Source organism: Eulemur rufifrons, chromosome 8 (genome assembly GCF_041146395.1).
Source record: "Eulemur rufifrons isolate Redbay chromosome 8, OSU_ERuf_1, whole genome shotgun sequence".
NCBI classification, from domain to species: domain Eukaryota; kingdom Metazoa; phylum Chordata; class Mammalia; order Primates; family Lemuridae; genus Eulemur; species Eulemur rufifrons.
Window position 1 is genome coordinate 108,676,949 of NC_090990.1, and position 22,646 is coordinate 108,699,594.

A 22,646-nucleotide genomic window follows, 5' to 3' on the forward strand; every position below is an offset into this window, starting at 1 on the left:
GAAAACATGTAATGTTTATGTTTTGAAGCTTTTATGAAAAGTTCCCAGAAATTTTTAAGGACAGAATCTAGTACTGGTGGGGCTGTCAGTGCAAACTGCACTGTATGTGCAGTGATGACCACAATGAATCAGTACTGTGATGGTGTTCCTGGCTACACAAAGTTTAAAAAGGAAGGAAAAGAAGTAAAACTATCTTATTTGCAGACAACATGATTGTGTATCTTTAAAATCCTAAGGAATCTACCAAAAAAAAAAAAAAAAAGCCCCAGGCTATCCAAACTAATACAAGGTCTTTTCCTTGCTTATTACAATGCTAGGACCTTCAGTACAATGTTAAACATAAGTGAGAATGGACCTCCTTCCTTTATTACCGATCCCTGAGTATAAAACATTTTAATATTTTATCATTAACATATGGTTTTCTGTAGAGTTTTAGTAGGTGTCCCTTATCAAAATGAAACATAATTACCTTCTAACACAGGTTGAGTATCCCTCATCCAAAATGCTTGAGACTAGAAGTGTTTCAGGTTTGGGATTTTTTTGAATTTTGGAATATTTGCATTATACTGGTTAAGCATCCCTGATCCAAAATCCAAAATACTCCAATGAGCATTTCCTTTGAGCATGTCAGGGCTAACTCTGGAGCATTTTGGATTTTGGATTTTGGATTTTGGGATTGGGGATATTCAACCTGTACTAGTTTGCTGAGAGATTTTAATCACCAATGGGTATTGCTGCATCTTGTTGAATGCTTTTACTGAATTAATTGCAATGATTATATGATTTTTCTTCTTTGTTCTGTTAATTAATTGGATAAATTATATTAACTGCTTTTTCAAATGTTAAAATAACTTGCTTTCCTGGGATAAAACCAACTTTTCCATGACATATTATCGATTTTTATATTCTTACTCGCTATGCTTTAATCATAGTTTGTTCAGGGTTTTTGCTAATGTGTTTACAAGGTACACTGATCTGTAATTTTCTCTTTTTGTATTGTCTTTTCAGGCTATGATCTTAGTGTTATGCTGACCTCAGAAGAATTGGAAAGTATTTCCTCTGTTTACGTAAAGAGTTTGTGGAAGACTGATGGTATTTCTTCCTTATTTGATAGAATTCACCAAAAAAATCATTTAACTTGGAGTTAATTTTGTGGCACAAGTTTTTATTATGAATTCAATTAATATTACAAATGGTGCTATTCATACTTTTTGCTTTATCATGAGTGAATTTTGGTAACATTATTTTGCAGAGAATTGGTCTATTTGGCCTAAGTTGTTGAATTTGTTTGCAAATATTTTCACACAATATTCCATTATAATGCTTCTAATGTCATAAAATCTGCAATAATAGCCTCATAATGGTAATATCTTTTGCTCTTAATATTGATAATCTGTCTTCCCTTTCTTCTTTCATGATCAATTCAGCTAAAAGCATTTATGAATTTTGTTGATATTTTCAAAGAACCAACTTCGTAATACTTTCAATTCCCCTTGCAATTACTTACTTAATATATCTTTTATTTAGAAGTGTGCTGTTAAATTTTCAAATATTCGAAGTTCTTCTTGATGTCTATTATTGATTTCTAATTTAGTTCCATGGTGGTCAAAGAACATACTCTGTATTATTTCTAACTCTTTAAATTGAATAAAACTTGTTTTATGGTCCAGCATATGGCTAATCTTTGGAAGCATATCATGTGTACTTGAAAACAATGCATATTCTGTAGTTGATTATTAATAGATTATTCTGTTAATATCAATCCATTTAAGATAGTTGATAGTGTCACTCAGGACTTCTACATCAGTACTGATTTTTGTCTACTTATTCTATCAATTTACTAACAGAGCAATGTTGAAGTATCCAACAATCTTTGTGGAATTGCCTTCTTAATTCAAAATTTTAAAAAGGGATCTCCTTTTAATTCTGTCCATTTTTGATTCATACATTTCAAAACTCTGTTATTGGTTGGGTACACATTTATGTTTATGTTTAATGTTATGACTGTATGTCTTCCTAATGAATTGATCTTATTATCATTATGAAATGTCCCTCTTATCTCTGGTAACATTTTTATCCTCAAGTCTACTTTATCTGATACTAGTGCAATCATTCCAGCCTTTCCGTGCTTACTGTTTACATATTATGTATCTTTTATTCCATCCATTTGCTTTCAACCTCTCTATATAATGTGGGTCTCTTAGTGCATAGTTAGATCTTCCTTTTTATGCTCATTTTGACTGTTTTTGCCTTTGACTTAGAGTGTTTAGTCCCATTAAAATTTAATGATATTGGCCGGGTGCAGTGGTTCACCCCTATAATCCCAGCACTTTCAGCAAGGGGAGAGGATTGCTTGAGGCTAGGATTTCAAGTCTAGCCTGAGAAAGAGCAAGACCCCATGTCAACAAAATATAGAAAACATTAGTTGGGCGTGGTGGCGTGTGCTGTAGTTCCAGCTACTTAAGGAGGCTAAGGCAGGAGGATCACTTGAGCCTAGGAGTTTGAGGTTGCAGTGAGCTATGATGAAGCCACTGCAGTCTAGCCTGGTTGACAGAACAAAAAAACCCAACAAATGTAATGATATTACTGTATATAGATATGATATTTTTTGTTTTGTCACCTTTATTGTTTTCTGTTGGTGATGTTGTTCCTCTATTCCTTCCTTTCTGTTTTTTGTTTTATTTAAATATTCTAGAATTCCAATTTATTGGTGGTTATGGCCATTATTTCTTAAAATATTTTTTCTATTTGCTGTCTCCATTTGGGACTATAATTAAATGCATGTTAAATTTTTAAAATACTGTCCCATAAGTTTCTGAAGCTCTGTTCATATTTGTTTAAGTATTTTATTCTCTTTTCTTCACAATGGATAATTTAATTTTCAAGTTTACTAATTCTTACTACTTCCAATGACAACAATCAACACAATGAATTTTTTATTATAGATACTATATTTTTCTTTTGGAAGGGAGGCTCCCCTATTTATGACTCCTATGTATTTTTCATTCTAGAACTTCCATGTTGTTTTTTTCATAGATTTCATTTCTGCTAAGATTTTCATCTATTAGGTCCATTCAGAAATAATTTCCTTTATGTCACTGGGCATAGTTATAATAGTTGCTTTGAAATCTTTGTCAACTAATTTTAATATCTGAGCTAGCTCAGAACAGGTCACCAATTGATTACTTTTTTTAAATGTATGGATCACATTTTCCATTTTTTCGTACACTGAGTATTTTGCATTGTATCCTAGTCACTGTGAATGGTATGTTTGAAGCCTACCGATTCTGTTATATTCTCTGAGGGGTGCTCGTTTTTTGTATTAAAAAGCACTTAGCTTGGCTCAACTCAAAATCCAACTCTGGCTCCCCCTTTATTAGGCAGCGGCTGGATACCTTCAGGACAGCTAGGTTGCTTGGTGTTTGCTCCACTTATGCACAGTTCAAGGCTCAGCCAGAAAAATGGGCACAGTTATATGCAGAATTGAGGGCTTCTCCTCTGTAGCTCCCTCTTGTCCTAGGTTTTACTCCTAAATTTCTAGCTCCTGTGGTAGCTCCAAACTCATCATCTGATTCATCAAATCAATATAATCATAACCGTAAGTATCAACTATGAGTTGTAATTTATTAGCATTGTGACTTCGAACATACATGAATGTACATTTAAGAGGAAAATGTTGGAGAGTGTACTTAGAAATATTTCTGTATCAGCAAAGCTTAGTGGAATGTTTTGCCCAATTACCAGCACATCTGTAGACAACGAAGAGGTCAAATTTTCAAAGGAAACAGGAGCAATTTCTAGAGCAAAATCAGGTTTTCCAAAAATAATGTTAGGATTAATGCAATAAGTATAATAATGTCTGATATTTAAACTAGGAAAAAATAACATTCTAACAAGTCTTTTTTTATTACTTATAACTTTACTTAAAGAACTTTACGTTTAATAAGGCTTCTCTATTTGTCTTATAAAATATCCCTGAACTTTCTCATTTACTTAAAGAACTTTAGGTTTAATAAGACTTCTCTATTTGTCTTATAAAGTATCCCTGAACTTATTCAGGAAGTTCTTACCTATAGGCAATAGAGTACATTTGTGTTTTGGTAGAAAAAAAGAAGAAGAAGAATTTGCTGCTTTATTTTATTTTGTTTTCATTATCTGTGAATATGTATTAAACTCCACATTACCATTTCTCTATTTTATCTGACAGTTCTCAGGTGCTGTTATCCACATAAATTATATTACAATCTTACTCAGGAAGGAATGCCACTTTAATAACCATTAAAAAAATGAAAAGAGACAATCTTGTAAAAGAAATGCCATATATTTGAGGCTAGCATCAAGTAAATATAATAAATCATCAAGATTTTTTACCTTGTGAATATTTAATATAAATAGCCTTGTTCTGAGAAAATAAAATGATAAAGCCTCACATTTATGATATTAATAAATCAAAAGGAGAGAGGAATATTTTTTCAGGATGGCATATAATCCTCATATGGTTCCCTATACCAAAAAAACAGAATGCATGTAAAATGTTCTTTATTCTAGTTGCATATTTACGTAACACAACAAAGGCACTTTGTCATATTATATATTACAGTTAATTTTCTGGCTTATATGAAATAGAAGAGTTTGTTGTAAATCCAGTATCAGAATAATGTTATATTCTAATTATTTGTCTGTGTTGTATTTATTTTTTAGCACATATGAGGGATTCACTGTTAAATTCCAAAACAAATAGGTATGGATCAGAGCTTTTGAAATAAAATGATCATGTAGAAAAGTAAATTGGTCAGTAAAATTCTATCACATAAGGAAGTCAGAAAAGGAAGTATGGAGTAACAGGTAACAATAGTCTCTGGCTGGGGGAGAGGCAAGGATGTAATAAAGAAAGATCCCTTCTAAGGAAAAGAAATACAAGGAATAACTAAAGTAAATGGTAGAGCAGGACCATTAAGAAAAATTTTCCTGTAAACCAGGCACACTCTAATTACAAGGTAATGTTAGAGTAATCTGAAGCCTCTGAAGACAATCTTGGCAATGAAAAACTCAAATCCAGCTCAACTCCTGACTAAAGTGACTTAACCCCAACACTAACAGTAGAGGAATGCCATTTCAGATAAAATATTATTCACCTCACACTTTACTGTTCCATAAATGATACCTGTCATTCAATCAAACATCATGAAACATACAAGAAAGAGAAACTATCCACTGTCTAGAAACAAAGAAATTGACAAAACCAGACTTGCAAAGGTTGAAACAACCAGACAGAGAATTTAAAGTGACTATAATAAATACATTAAAAGACCTAGTGGATAAGGTGGAAAAGATGCACGAAGGCATGAGGAATTTTACAAATGGAAACCATAAGAGTTAAATAAGTGCTAGAAACTAAAACAAAACTAAGCTAAGCAAAATAACAGAGATGAAGAATACCTTCAACAGGCTCACAATTACACTACACACAGCTGACAAGAAAAAAAAAAATCAATGAACTTAAAGATAGGTATATACAAATTACCTGAACTAAAACACGGGAGAAAAAAAAAAAAAGGACTGAGACTTCTGCATTCTGGTCCAACATGCAAGAATTCTGGAAATCACCATGCCATCCTAACAAATAAAAAGCTGAACAAACTAAAAAAGCAACTCTTAAGTTGGTAAGAGAAATGAGGTCACAGGGCAAAGCACTGTCCCCAAAACTAGAGAGACAGACAGGAAAACACAAAGAATCACAACTTACTGGAGTAGAAACTCACAAAATGAAACCTCTGCAAAAACCAACATCTGAGCAGGGAAACCTGAACTACAATTAATGAATTGTGGACAATTCTGAGAGTTAAAAACTCCAGAGGAAAGTAGCCATGGGGGACCTCATACTTTTCTAATTAGGTCTTACCTCTTAGAGTTCTACCTGGTTCTCACAGTGAATATCACAGAAAATTTCATCATGCTTCTGATGAGAGGAGGAGAAAAGGAAACATTCTGAAATACACCAGAACAGTCTAATCTTAAGAAGGTCTGCCCTCAGAAGAAACCAGTTAACCAGAGCCTAACCTGTTGGCATTTTATCAGAGCCTAACTGACCTGGGGGAAGGGAAATATCAAACTCCAGCCCCCTCAACCTTCCACGTGGGACGAGGGAAATGCCCAACTCCGGCCAACTTTAGCCACCCTGTCCCACCTAAGGGTGTTGTGAGATACTAAGAAACACGTGAAGTTCATAGCCCAGGGACACAGGCTCACTAGAAGACTGAGACTTAATCTAATCATAGCACTACAGAAAAGTTCCCCAAACCCTATCACATTACTAAAGGCCTATTTCCAGCAGTTTCTTTTACCCTGTACATCATTGTCCAGCTATTGAGAAGAATTTACATGACATATTAAAAGACAAAAAACAGTTTGAAGAGACAGAACAAGCATCAGAACCAGACTCAGATACGCCAAGAATGTTGTAATTATCAGACTGGTAATTTAAAAAAACTATGATTAATACGCTAAGGGCGGGGCGGGGGGAGAGATAAAGTAGACAGCATGCAAAAACAGATGGTCAATGTAAGCAGAGATGGAAATTCTAAGAACCAAAAGCTAGAGATCAAAAACACTGTAATAGAATGGAGAATACCTTTGATAGGCTAGGTAGACTGGACATAGCTGAGAAAAGAATCTCTAAACTTGAGAATTTCTTAACAGAAACCTCCAACACTGAGAAGCAAACAGAAAAAAAAGAACAAAATATCCAACAACTGTTGGACAATTACAAAAGTTCAAATACATGTAATGGGTAAACAAACTAGAGGGAGAGAAAAGAGAAACAAAAGAAATATGTGAAACAATAACTGAGAATTTTCCCCAAATTTAGGTCAGACATCAAATTACAGATCCAGGAAGAGAACAACAAGCAGGATAAATGCCATAAAAACAATACCTAGGCCTATCATATTAAAAATGTGGAAAATCTAAAATAAAAAAAAAAATACCAAAAGCAGCCAGAGGGAAAAAAACACCTAACTATAGAAAGCAAAGATAACAATTACATCCAATTTCTCAGAAACCATGCAAAAAAAAAAAAAAAAAGATAATGGGGTAAAATATTTAAAGTGTTGAGAGAAAAAAATAAAAACGCTAAAATTCTGTACCCTGTGAAATTATCCATCAAAAGTGAGGGAGAAATAAAGACTTTCTCAGACAAACAAAAATTGAGGAAATTTTTTGTCAGGAGGCCTGCCTTGCAAGAATTGTGAAGGAAAAAAAAAAAAGTTTTCAGAGAGAAGGAAAATAATACAGTCATAAACTCTGATCTACTTAAAGAAAAGAAGAGCATCAGAGAATGAATAAAGGTGCCTGACATCATTCAGCTCACAGCAACCTCAAACTCCTGGGCCTGAGGGATCCTCCTGCCTCAGTCTCCCAAGTGGCTGGGACTACAGGCATGTGCCACAACATTCAGCTTGGCTCAATCAGGAAGAAATAGGATAGGCCAAGCTATTAACGTAATCTTCAGTAGGTTAGGTGTTATAAACACATTTTCAACTTAACGATATTTTCAACTTACAATGGGTTGATCAGGACACAACCCCATCATAAGATAAGGAGCAACTGTATTTAAAAAGATAATGACTGAGAAGTTTTTTTAAGTAATTGAGGATATCAACCCACAGTTCCAAGAAGCTCAGAGAACCTCAAGCAAGATAAATAAATCCTACCCCATCACAAAAAAGAAAAGTAAAACCACTAAGACTCTTCATATAAAACAAAATATGAACAAAAAGTTTTAAAGGCAGCCAAAGGGAAAAAACATGTATTACATACAGAGGAACAAAGAATTAAAGCAGATTTCTCATCATTTTATGCAAACTATATGATATGCAGTGACATTTTTAAAATGTTGAAAGGAAAAATTAACCTAAATTTTATTCCTCCCAAAAAAATCTTCCAAAAAAGAAGACGACTTTTCAGACTAATAAAAACTGACTGAAAGAACTCACTAGCAACAGACCTATACTATTAAAAATGTTAAGCTCTACGCACAAAAGAATAAAATACTAGACGGAAACCTGAACCTGCAAAAAGAAAAAAAGACCAATGAAAATGACTAAAATGAAGAAAAACAAAAAAACTTTTTTTCTTATTTTTAATAGCTCTAAATGATAATCAATCATCTGAAGTAAAAAGTAGTAGCAATGTACCATAGATTTGTAGCGTAAAACTGAAATCTATAATAATATGAAAGGAGAAAAAAGAATTAGGAGTATAGTGTTATATAGTTCTTATAAGTGAAGTGGTATAATACTGACAGTAGACCAAAATTAATTAAAGACATAGTTAATAAAGAACAACCATTAAAAAATATTTAAATATTAACATAAATAAGTCAATTATAGAGATAAATAGCATCACAAAAAATAATACAAAAATAGTTACAAAAAAAAGAAAAAGAAAATGATTAGCCAGATGGGATAAACAGAAGATAACTAACAATGTATGGTAAATTTCAATACAACTATATCAATAGTTACACTGAATGTAAATGTTCTAAACACACAAATTACAAAGACTATCAAATCTGTCTACAGGAAACTAAATATAAAAATACCCTAAAGAAAGCCACAACAACTATATTAGTAGCAAACTAGACTTGGGAACAGAGAACATGACCAGTGACAAAGAGAAAAACTAAAAAATAAAAACAATAAAAGGGTTAATTCACCAAAAAGATATAACAATCCTAAATGTGTACCCACCTAAGAACAGAGCTCCAAAATGCAAGCAGCATAAACTGACAGGAGAAACAGACAAACTCATAATTACAGCTGGCGTTTTCAAGATACCTAGTATTCGACATAAAATTAGTAAAGTTAAAGAAGATCTGAGTAACACTATTAACTAGCTTTACCTAATTGATATTTAAACCCAACCACAACAGAAAACACGTTCTTTTCAAGCATACATTATTTTTAAGATACACCATATTCTGGCCCAGGAAACAAATGTCAACAAATCCAATAGATGTGTTCCCTATTCCCTGCCCATAAAACAATTAAACTAGAAATCAATAATAGAAAGCCATCTGGAAAATTCTCAAGTATTTGGAAATTAAACAACACATTTCTAAATAACCCAGGAATCAAAGAGAAAGAAGAGAAATGAGAAAATATGCAGATTAAAGAAAATGTAAACATATCAAAATTCATGGGATGTAGCTAAAGAAGGGCTAAGAAGCAAATTTATAATATTAATACCTATAGAAGAAAAAAGGAAAGGTGTCAATATTAATGATCTAAGTTCCAACTTTAAGAAGCTAGAAAAAGAAGAGCAAATTAACCCTAAAGCAAGCAGAAGTAAATAAAGATAAAAGCAGAAATTAATAACATTAAATGCACAAAAAAAGAGAATGAACAGAACCATAAACAATTTATTTGAAAAGATCAATGATGTCTATGGACCTACAGCCAGACTTACAAAAAAAGAAAAATGAAATAGCAGACATCACTAAAGATCCTACAGATATCAAAATAATAACATGGGAACATTACATACACATTTAAGTCCACAAAGTAGAACTGAGAAGAAACAAATTCCCTGACAACACGAACCATAAAAGTCACCTGAGAAGAAATAACCTTGCTCCATGTCAGCACCAGCTGCAAGGCACAATGGAAACACTGATTTTGGAACCCTCATTTAATACTGTCAAAACCATCCCGATTCTGAAAATGATGGAGATCAACATTTTTGCCAGGTACTATGATGACAACTACCCCAGTGTCAAGGAGCAAAAGGCCTATGAGAAGAACATTTTCAACAAAACCTAGAAGACTGACAGTGAAATTGTCCCCTTGGAAGGCCTCACAATGGTACACAAAAGCAGCATAGATCTCTATTTCTATGTGATTGGCAGACTCATAACATTCTTATAACATTCTGCACTGCCTTTTGAACTCATGGAGCCATATGGTGAGGGAAAACATAGAAAAGCAAGCTCTGCTAGAGAAAACAGAGGGGCTCTTCTTGGCTACAGATAAAGTATAGATGGAGGGATACTAGAGAGCAATTGCCAGCAAGTGGCACCCTGGATGGCACTGAGGGCTGAGGATGTCCTCCTTAGAGAGTAGGCTGTGTCTCAGGTGCTACAAAGAACAGATCAAGCAGTCACTCCTTCAGTGAAGATCCCACTGTTCCTGGGCCCTCATGCCTTTCAAAAAATCCATGTGTCTGGGGTCACTTCTCAGCCAGTCTCCCAAATGATACTCTTGAGCACCACAAGAAATCCTTAAAGCTCCATCATGGCTATGGTTTTCCCTCACCTCCTAAACTTCCCTACATGCGTCCCAATTTTTCTCACTCTTGCTGCAGTTCTGGGAATAAGCTCCCAGAGCAAGTGAAGCACCCTCTTCTCTTACAGACTGGATTATGCTCCCATACTCTCCTACCTCCATATTTTCTCCTTTTGCTATAGCTACACTTCAGATAAAATCAGGAGAGAAAGAATGTGCTGAGTGTTTTCCTCCGTTTGGCCCTCCCCAGCTTTCAGCCCAACAGCCCATATGTCCAGCAAGGAGATGAAGGGAATGAGAGAATTCTTTTGTATAGAATTGTGGGGGCGAGTAGGGATATATCCAATCTCAGCTGCAGGCCCACTTACTGGCCTCAGCATTTTCTCCCACTCCATCTCACTGCCCCATCCTCCATCTTAGAAAAGAGATTGGGAACAGCTCATAGGGAGGGGACAAAGTAGAAGAAAAAGTGATTTAAATTTTATCAGATAGGACTTAACAAAACTCTGTATTTCAGTCACAGCTTCATTCTCTACTGGGATACTGACATATAGCTTCAAAACTGCTGTGGTCTGTAAGTGTTCACTATGGGAGTACCCATCTCTTGGTCTGCTACTTTAACTCTCCACCTTTGCTACCTGTGGGATCTTTGCCTGATTTGTCCTCTCTGTGCCCTAGAGCAAAGCTAGTCCCTATAACTAAAATTCCATTCTAGTCTCCGGAAGAAGAGCTTCTGCTCATAACTGAGCAAGGGGTGGAATTTATGACTTGGGCCTCTGGGCTTTTTCAGACCCCTCAGCTCTCCCACGTGGCATTTCACTTCTCTGCCTTGAGTCTGCAATCTGCTGCTTAACCCTATCCTCTCTCTGCCTCAGCCACACATACAAGCAGTAAGTCTGGGCTATTTTCCTCCTAAGGTCACTGAAAGAGGTGCCTTTCTTGATAAAACCTTTAGGATTTAGATTTCCCTAGGAAGACAGAACACCCACTCTTGAGTCTCTCATCTTTCCACTTGACTCAAAACTTCCTCCCCAGAAAAATGTCTTAAAAAAAACCTCCTGAGCTGCCCCACTCATTAACTGCCAATTCTCCAACACTGAAATGGGGTAACCAGGCACATCTGAGAAGGCATTTTCATATAAGAGATATATAGAGTCAGGAGATAATCCCCTTCATATACTACTCTGTGAAAAGAGGAATAAACAAGTTTCTTTAAAAAAAAAAAAAAAAAAAAACCGAAGAAAGAAGAAGAAATAACCTGAACAATACTATATCTACCACAAAAATTGAATGCATACTTTTAAAACTTGAGAAGAAAAAAACAAACCTCCAAACCCAAGTCGTTTCACTGGGGAATTCTATCAAAAAGTCAAAGAAGAAATAACATCAATTATATACAAACTTCTCCAGAAGAAAAAGAAAACATTTTCCAGCTCTTTTTATGAGATTAAACATTACTTTCAAGCAAAACACACACACATAAAGGTGTTAAAACAATAGATCAATAAATATCTCACATGAACATAGATGCAAAAAATTCTCAACAATGTATTATCAAGTCAAATCCAGCAATATATAAAAAAAGATAAATACAGCATGATAAAGTAGGTGTCTTCCCAAGAATGCAAAGGTGGTTTGACGTTCAAAAAATCAACCAATATAGTTCACTATATGAACAGACTAAAGAAGAAACATATTATATAATCACCTTATGGCATGCCACAAAAACATATGACAACATCGAACATCCAATCATGATAGAAACTCTCCGCAAACTACAAATAGAAGGGAACTTCCCTCAAGAGGATAAAGAGCATTTACAAAAAAACTTATAGCTAACATTATGTTTAATGGTGAAAATCTGAAGTGCTTTTCCCTTAAGATCAGAAACCAGGCAAGAATGTCCACTCTCCCCTCTCCTATTCAACTTTGTAGTGCAAGTCCTAGGCAATGCAGTATGGCAAGAAAAAGAAATAAAAGAACTACGCAAATAAAACTGTTCTCTATACAGAAAAATAAAATTCATCTCTATTTACTAATGACACAATTGTTTATAAAGAAAATTCCAAAGAATTTATTAAAATCTACTTAAAAGCTACTAGAATAAATTAATGAAGTTAGGAAAATCTCAGGGTAGAAAGTCAATATAAAAATCAATTACATATTGCACAAAATGCAAATGTTTTTAATGCTACTGAACTGTACGCTTAAAATGGTTAAAATGGTAAATTTTATTATATACATTTTACTTTTTTAAATGATAATATCAGGAAGTTATCTAGAGAAAAACAAAATATTCTGAGCCAGCTGAGAATTTGAGTCTTTATTAAAAGATTTTTATTTTTTGTTGTTTGTTTTTTGAGATAGGGCCTCACTCTGTTGCCTGGGATAGAGCGCAGTGGAGTTGTCATAGCTCAAACTCCAGGCCTCAAGCGATCCTCCTGCCTCAGCCTCCCAGTGCTAGGATTATAGGCGTGAGCCACCACACCAGACTTATTGAAAATTTTTTTAAAAAATCAATTGTATATATATTTACTGGCAATGAACAATTGGAAATTAAAATAAAAAATACAGAACAACCAAAAATGTGAACTAGGTATAAATCTATCAAAATATGTGTAAGATCTGTATGCTAAAATCTAGAAACATCAATGGAAAAAAGTAAATAAAGACTAAATAAATGGAGATACATACCACTTTCATGGATTAGAACACTCAATATAATTAATATGTCAAGTCTCTCTAAATTTATAATCTCATTCAAAATTCCAGATTACTTTGTAGAAATAAGCAAGCTGATTCTAAAATTTAAACAAAAAGGAAAAGTTAACTAAAATAGCCAAAACAATTTTGAAAAGGAACAAAGTTGGAGGAGTCACACAATCTGAGTTCAAGACTTTCCATAAGCCATAGTAATGAACACAATGTGCCAGTGGCAAAAAGAAAGACATATAAATCAAGAGAACAAAACAGAGTGTCCCATGGTAGACCCACACATATATAATCAATTGATTTTCAACAAAGGTGCAAAATCAAAGCAAGGATAGTGTGGAAAGAAATGAATCTCAATTTACACCTCACAGCATATATACAATTTAACTAAATATAGATTATAGACTTAAAAGTAAAAGTAAAGTAAAACTATAAAACTTGTGGAAGAAAACGTAAGAGATAATCTTTGTGACCTTGGGTTAGGCAAATATTTCTTAAATACCAAAAGCATGAACCATAAAAGATAAAACTGTACTTCTTCAAGATGTAAACAACTTCAGTTCTTCAAAAGATACTAAGTCACTGAAAAGACAAGCCAGACAGAAAGAAAATACTTGAAAACAGATAGGTTATAAAACACTCATGCCAAAAATATACAAAGAACTATAAAAATTTAATAAGAAGAAAAAAATTTTTAAATGGGCAGAAGAGCTGAACAGATAATTCACCAAAAAAGATATACAGATGACAAAAGGCACATGAAAAGGTACTCAAAATCATTTGTCATCACGCAAATGCAAAATAAAACCACAATGAGATACCACTACACATCTATTAGAATGGTTAAAAATAATAAACTCACAGTACCGAGAATGGGTCACCATGGGAGGCAAATGATGGGAAAAAGTCTGGCAGTGTATTCCATACATTTACCCTTTGACCCAGAAATTCCTCTCCTATGTATTTACCCAAGAGAAATGAAAATTTATTTTCCCACAGAAATCTATAAGCAAATGCTTATAGCAGATTTATTCATAACCTCCCAAACTGAAAACCTCATTAGTAAATGGATAAAATGTGTTACATCTTTATAATGTAATACTCCACTACTAAAACATGGATAAAAGGAATAAACTACTAATACATGGATAAATCTCAAGTGCAGTATTCTAAGTTAAAGAAGCTAGCATTCCTAACTGTAGAGACAGAAAACAGATCAATAGTTATCAGGGGCAGGCAGTAGGGAGTAGGGTGATTATAAAATGGCATAGGGAAATTTTCTAGGATGATAAAATTCTTCTATATCTTGATTGTGCTGATATTTACAAGACTATCAAGAATACTGTCAAAACTCATAGAACTACATACAAAAATCGGTGAATTTTACTCTATGTAAATACTACCTCAATAAACCTAAGAAATGAATCCTATTAATTAATTTACTATGATTTTATTCCCATGAGCTAGGTCAGAGTTTCTCAAAATATACAAAACACCATTTCTGAAATCACCTTTGACAAGGAGTACTTGACAAAAAATGTGGAATACTGGTCTCCACACTAAACCAACTGAATCAGTCTTGTGAACAGGGCTTGGAATATTCATTTTTAAAAAACACCCTATGTGATTCTAATACACACTGAAGTTTGAAAACCTCCTGGCCAGAGTATAAATCACTTTTTTTCTATTTTATTAAGTGTGACCTGAAATGTTCTGACTATAGAAACATAGGTTGGAGGTATAACCAAGTTACATAATAAAATTTGACAGTAAAACTACACATTAATAAGATAAATGTTATCTAATATTATATATTAAACACCAGCATCTTCAAACATATTTCTTCTTAAAACAATAGTGCATGGATAGGCCACTCTTTACACAAACAAGTATACAAGTATTGATAAAACAATTAAATATATAAAGTATATAAAGTCATAAAAACCCAGAAAAAAAGGAGAATTTTTGTTTAGTAGTAACACAGACATAGGTAAGGCTTTCTAAGAACCAAAATCTAGAGGCCATAATGGTGGGGGGAAAAAAATCCTAGAAATGACTACTTCAACATTACCTAAAAAAAGAACAAAACAAAGATGATATAAAAATACATTTTTTCAACACATATAACAAAAGATGAATTTCCTTAAATCTACCAAGTGCTCTTATAAATCAGTTAGACCAACAAGCCAGTTAAAAAATACAGGCAAATAGCCAGGCATGGTAGCTCACACAGGTAATACTAGCACTTTGGGAGGCCAAGCAGGGTAGAATCACTTGAGGCCAAGAGTTTGAGACCAGCTTGGGCAACATGACAAGACCCTGTCTCTACAAAAAAAATTTAAAAATTAGCCTGGTGTGGTGGTGCATGCCTATAATCTCAGCTACTTGGGAGGCTGAGGCAGGAGGATCATTTAAGACCAAGAGTTCGAGGTTGCAGTGAACTATGATCACACCACTGCACTCCAGGCTGGGCAACAGAGCAAGACTCTCTCTCTAAAGAAAAAAATATATATGCAGGTGAAGTAGTTCCTCAAAAAAGGAAATACAAATGACTTACAATCTCTTCCCTTAGTTTCTTTTCCTCCCATTCTTCAACCCCATCCTTTAGCCCTCTGAGAAGTAAAAAGAAATTTCCTACACCCAGTGCCCCATCACCCTAGGTCTCCAGTGTATCCATGTGTATTGTATCAAGATTTCCAGAGAGAATTCAGAGTTCTTATTTTTTATTAATTAGTTATTATTTCTTACAGCAATAAACTGCATTTGATTTCTGAACAGGAAGTTTTAATAATTAATTTTTGGTCTAGGAGGATCTGTATTAATTCTTCCCATTCATTCTTTAATTTTGGTCTTATTTGGACCTTTGTTTGGACCATGCAATTAATTGCAGTGGCAAAATCCTGGAGAAAATTCATTCTTGCAAAGGAGATGTAGGGCATATAAAGCTGTGAAGTGAATTTACATTGTACTGAGATTCTCAAAATGGAAAAGTCATTATTCCCAAGGAATAGTTCTGCCTAAAGCATCCAGTTCTTTCATCAAACTTTTAGATTAGTTCAATATTACTTAATTTTGAAAAATGATATGTTGCTAGAAAAATCTTTCATTTTATTAAATTCCATTCATAACCCCTCCTCCCAAAACAAACACGTTACTTGATTTTGCTCACCTCCTCTCCTGAAAGGTAATATGCTGCAAGTAGGCCTCCAATAAATCGAATGTTGACTTCAAACACAGATACCTCTGAATTCTGTGAAAACATTGAATATACATAATGCTTTATAGTTTTCAAAAATATTTTTAATACTTCATTTGTTCTCACAAATCCCCTACAGAAAATGCTTTTCCACTTTCTGCACCCTCGTTTCTTATGCAACTGCTATCTCACCTCTTGTTTGGTAACATTACTAAAACTCCTCTGTTACTGTCACAAGCTTCCTAACTGCCAAAACCAATGAGCCATTTTCATGTACCTTACACAGTAGTGTGAAATTATCAAGAGATTTAACACTGTTGACTCCTGTCCCTTCCTCACAAAAGCCTTTACTTCTTGAATTCTTGAATAGCACTCTCTCTGCTGATGGCTCCTTTCCTTCTGTTGTAATCACTACAGCATAATTTTTACTTTTATTTCTCCTCATAAATTTTAAATATTTTTCCACATATACATAATAACTTAATAACTGTTAAAGGAGGCACCAAAAACATGGTGTAATGATGGATTATTAAATTAATAATGTTGAGTGAGAAATTAATGTGGACAGTCATTTCACATATATATCAAAATGAAATCTAAATTATTTAGAAATAAGTGGAAAACAATAAAGAAGTAGAAAAAAATCTGATAATATATAAACTTCCTTTAAAAAGCAGGTACTTTTTGTAAGCATAAAATCAATAATTTTGATAACAAATTGATGATAGACTTAGAATTTTCCTAAAATTCAAATTATCTGTAAGAAAAAAATCATGAACAAAATTAAAAGGCAAACCGAAGAAAATGTGGCACAAATATAGAAATGTTAATAAAATTACTATAGTTTATATGTTTATATTTAGACATAGATATATATATATTGCTAGAAAAATTATATGGAAAGTAGAAGTGGCAGAGAACATGATCAAAGAATCCACAAAATATATACAATTAACTAATATAAAAATAATATTTATTATTTATTTTTAATAAAAATTAAAAGAAAAAATGCATTACTCTGAAGTTTTTCCAGCATTCACAGGCAGAACACATCATTTGCTAACACGAGTATATTTCTCCATTATAGAACTTTCACAATATACATGATTTTTTGATAACATGACAGTTAACCCACCTCACCCCCAAAAGCAAAGTGCTTAGTATTATTTCATATATTCCCAACATATAACATACTGCAGGGCACATAACAGACATTCAATTAATATTGGGAGGAAGGGGAAGGGGAAGGGGGGAGGGCCTTCACCAAAATTGTAACAATAACCTTCTAATCAGTTTCCCGGCTTTCATCCTTACCCTCCTCCCTACGCTCCATTCAATACACTATAGTTAAGAGTGAGACTTTTAAATCTTATGTCAGTTTAGGTCATTAATCTGTGCAAACTCTCATAATGGCTTCCCATTACATTCAGAGTAAAACAAGCCAACATGCTCAAATCCCCTACAACCTCTTGGACATCTCTCCTACTAATAATATCCCTTTGACTAACTTAACTACTAATATATGGGCCTACTTGCTGTCCCCAGAATTGCCAAACTCGAGACTCTTGTGTCAGCCTTTACAACTTGTTATCCCCTTTCCCTTCACATAGCTAAATGAATCACTCTATTACTTTCTGCAAATCTCTGAACAAATGTCACCTTATCAGAAATTTTTTTTGACCACCCAAAATAGTAATCCTCCATCACTAATACCCCTTCCTTACATTATTTCCCGAATTAACACTTATTACTTATCTGATTATATAGTAATCAGATAAGTAATAATATATTTTTATTTGTAAAATTCATTTCTTCCTTCACTAGAAAGACAGAAGATGTGAGAAGTTCTAGAGGGCCACAAGGAGAAATGGAGGCGAGGCATTACTGTTAGGAATAGTGACTGAGAATTTTCTAAAATTGATGAAGACATAAGTCCTCAAATTGATGAAACATTATGAGTCCTTTAAAGAATAACACATAGACACATGGTAATGGATTATAGAACAACAAAGTGAAAAAGAAAATACTAAAACAAGGGGAAAAAAGATAGAAGACCTTTTAAAAATTAGATTGATAGTACACTTTTTAATAGCATAAAAGAAGCAGGAAAGACAATAGAACTGTACCTTTAAAAGGCTTGAGAGAAAATAATCATCAACCTCTAATTCTATTCTCAGATATACATATATATATATATATATATATATATTTTTTTTTTTTTTTTTTTAAGTAAGACAGGGTTTCACTCTTGCTCAGGCTGGTCTTGAACTCCTGAGCTCAAGCGATCCTCCCGCCTCTGCCTCCCAGAGTGCTAGGATTACAAGCGTGAGCCACCGTGCCTGGCCAATTCTCAACTATCATATCTAGTAAGAGAGAGCCATATATCCACCTGGCTTCCCTTGAGTGTCTGCTCAAAAATGTCAACTTAACCAAGAGTCCTTCGAAAGCCACTCCATGTAAAATAGCAATACTCACCACTACTTACTCCAATCTTACTTACTCTTCTTTATTACTCTCCACAGCACTTATCATCACCTGACATACCATATGTAACCTGGATATTTGTTTATTGTTTTTCTCCTTCACTAGAGTATAAACTCAAGAAAGAAAGAAGTCTCTGTTTTGTTCATTACTATATCCACAGAATCTAGAAAACTGTTATAGAGGAAGCATTCAATAAATATATTTATTTAGCTCTTACTTAACTTGGAAGTTTCAAATATAAATTGGGACTAACTAGACAATGATCACACATAGGACAAGAGGGAGGTGAGCTAAGTTAACAGTATTCTAAGGTCCTTATAAGCCACAGGAGGATAAAGACATTGATTAATTTTAAATTTTGATGAGTACATACATTAAAACTTTAAGAATAACTCCAAAATGAATGGAAAGTATAAATGTCAAACTAGAAAAGGAAAAAAGAGACATGATTTAATCTAAAGTAAAGAAGGCAAACATAAAATAAAAGCAAGTGAAAAGTACAATAATATGGGTAACAAAACAAAGAAAGAAGACCTAATTCCAAATATATGTTATCACAGCAAATGTTAATATTTTAAACTTAACAGTTAAAATAAAAAGACTTTAAGACTGGGTACAAAAAACAAAGTTCAAATACACAATTTTCAATATGCAAAATACACAGCTAAAACATAATGACACAGAAAGGTTGAAAGTAAAGGGATGAAAAATGGCTGTGCTGATTATTAAACTATTTCCCTCAGGTTCAAATCCATTCTTCTATATTCTACTTTGGTATACCAGAGTTGGAATTCTACAAATATATTTCATTTACGAGCTGGCTCCCTTTTAGGCCCTACCAATAGGAGGTTCTAAAAAGACAATGCAATACTGGAGGAAGAAATGACTTATTTCTTCCTGATTAATTCTAGTGTCTGATAGTGTCACACCAGCTAGGATTCTTCACCCTGGCAGTGGTACCTGTTTCTGGGATATAGATCCCCTGTCACACACACACAATCTCCAAACCAGCCTCACTGTGTCCCTTAGAAATATTAAAAAGTAGGTGCCCTCTGCTCAGAGGTCTGAATTCTAGCTCTGAGGCAGCCCTTCTAAAGCTCCTAAGGTACCAGCAACACCTGAGCAGCACTGAGTACTAGTTCTACAGAGCCCAAGCTACTAAATTTTAATGATCCTAATCACTTCCCATTGTTCTCACAGCCCCATGAGTGGTAGCTGTTTCCTGTTTCTTATATTATTAGTTACTACCTCTGGTGATACCACAATGCTCTCTGTCTTTTTGGTTCCTTATTACTTGGTTAACAATTCTAAACATCAAATCTTCTAGTTAAAATAAGTGGCATAGTTATGGTTCCTTAGTGAGCTCTAACTGATACAATGATCTACAAGTGAATTATTAGCCATAATAAAGCTGCTATGTTAATGAATGGGAGTATTTGAGATTGCACAGATGCTAATACTTCCAAATTAATCTGTAAATTAAAGGCAATCCTGATCACAATTTCAACACGGTTTTTCAGAACTCAAAAGAGCAAAGGGCTGAGAATTATGATAATTTCCTCACATAACAGGATCAGATATCAAGATTCAGATACAGATATCAAGCTTCTTATAAAAATATGGTACTTAAGACAGTTTGGTATTGATATAGGGATAAAGAAAAAGGCCAATGGAAAAGAATAATTAATATGACTAACATATGACTCATGTGGCATGTAAAAATAGCAGGGAAATAAATAGTGCTAGGATCAATTGATAATTTCCTATTTTACCCTACATACAAAAATCAATTCCATATGGGTTAAAAAGTAAATGCAAAAGCAAAACTTTAAAACGTTTAGAATAAAATATAAGAATACATCTTCATGACCTAAGAGTAGGAATTTCTTAAATAAGATACAAAAAGCACAATCTATAAGGGCTACATAACTACAAAAAAAGAGACATTTCTCAGCTTTCCTTTACAGTTAGGTAGGGCCATATTAGTAAAGTCTACAAGCAAAGATGGGGTGACCAACTCCTGAGAAGTGTTCTTAAAAAACAGTCACATATCTTTCTTCTGTCTCTTCCTCCTTTCTGTCAAATGGAAGATAGACAGGATGCTTGGATCTTGAGGAACTATCTTGTACCACAGAGGTCAAAGATAGACACTGAAGCTGACAGAACAACAAGCAAGAAAAAGGACCTTAGGTCCTTGCTGATCAAGGAGCTACCCAAACTAGCCCTGAACTGCTTATCTCTGCACTTGATTTGCATGAAAGAGAAATAAACATCTATTTTGTTGAAGCTATTTTACATTAGGTTTTCTGCCACTCACAGCCAAAGCTAAACTTAACTAATGATAAAAATTGTTCTAAGTCCAAAATGCTAGAGTGATATAAAGGAAACAGTTTTTGTCTACTTAGTACCAAGGAAAGCATCAGAGAAGGAATAATTATGGATTTAAATCATAATTTAAATAATGAAGAGTTTGCCAGAGAGAAAAGCACATAGAGAAGGAGCGAAAGATACTACAGCCAAAAGGAATAGCAAAAACAAAGATCATGAAAGGTGATAATGAATATAACAAAACAGTCCACACATCTTTTGGGTGAAGACTAGTAACAATGAAAATAACGAAAATAATTGCTACCATTTACTAAGCACTTGATATGTACCAGATTATCTCAAATAATTATATTACAATATTACAATGGGATAGCAATTCTATGACAAGTTCAGAAAGAACAAGGAACTTTCCCAAATCACACAGCTAGAATGCAGCTGTGCTGGGCTTCAAACCTAAGCAGTACCTCTTAACAATTATGCAAAAGTGCTGGAAGGATGGGCATAGGCCTAATGAAGAAGGTTCACTAAATTTAATGATTTGTACCAAATCATTAAATCTTTTTTTTTAAAAAAGCACTTATTTATAAAGTAGTTATGGTTTCCTGATTCTTCTAATTCATTGCTTTCTGCCCCCCTAACTATTGCCTTACCACATTTAATACATTACCTCAAATGATAAGTAAAAGGAAGATGGTGAGAAAGGGTGTATATTTTATGCAAAAATTAAATAACAATTGATAATCTCAAAAGAAGAAAGAGGACTTAGGATTTCTTTAAACTGCTAGTAAAATGCTCAAAACTACTATGGTTAGTACCTTGGGCCATTCAAGCTGCTATAACAAAATACCATAAACTGGGAAGCTTATAAACAACAGATCACAGTTCAAGAGGTTGGAAAGTTCAAGATAAAGGCACTAGCAGATTCAGTATCTGGTGAGGGCCCACTTTCTCATTCACAGATGACGCCTTCTCACTGTGTCCGCATATGATGGCAGGAGCCAGGCAGCTTTCTGGGGCATATTTTATAAGGACACTAATTCCAGTCTTAAGTGTTCCATCCTCATGAAATAATTACCTCCTAGGGCCCCACCTTCTAATACCATCCATTAATGATTAGGTTTCAACATATGAATTTGGGGAGGGCACAAACTTTCAGAAAATAGTAGTTATGCACTGTATCTTTTCATAGTCAATCTAAGAGATTAATTATCAATCATATACTCACCACACTGAAATCAAGGTTGTCTTCAATCCATCTTTGCCCATCCAGAAATTCAGCATGAAGTCCCATGATATAAAGGGTATCCAAAGCATCTACTATGGTAGCACCCATTTGTGAACTTCCTATATTTGAGAAGAAAAAAAAACTGTCATTAAAGAGATCTCCTTCACATAAGATCTATTTTAATTTTTGCATATATAAAAGTAAACTAAAGTAAGAATATAAAGACCAAAAAGAATACCCAACATTGCTCATTTTTCCACTAGAATAGGTAATATATAGAGTTTAATATATTTTACTAAAGATGGCACATTGATACCTAATAGGAAGATAAAGGAAAACTGAAAGAATAATTCTCCTTAACTTTCTGCCTAGTCAGAAAATGAAATATCTACCTACTTAACTGAGATAGAAAAAATAA

At 33.8% G+C, this 22,646-nt stretch overlaps 1 protein-coding gene and 1 pseudogene across 2 annotated transcripts in view; one reads left to right on the top strand and one right to left on the bottom strand.

Annotated features, from left to right (window-relative positions):
• The window catches only part of MAN1A2 (mannosidase alpha class 1A member 2), a 171,864-nt gene that overhangs the window by 99,030 nt on the left and 50,188 nt on the right, over nucleotides 1-22,646 (bottom strand). For both annotated transcript variants that reach the window (XM_069480793.1, XM_069480792.1), the window contains exons 4-5: nucleotides 22,229-22,347; nucleotides 16,165-16,245 (exon numbers count right to left, since the gene is read on the bottom strand). In XM_069480793.1, coding sequence (XP_069336894.1) covers nucleotides 16,165-16,245; nucleotides 22,229-22,347 — 200 coding nt within the window. The remainder of the gene's footprint in view (nucleotides 1-16,164; nucleotides 16,246-22,228; nucleotides 22,348-22,646) is intronic.
• On the top strand, nucleotides 9,663-10,173 carry LOC138389136 (coatomer subunit zeta-1 pseudogene; annotated as a pseudogene).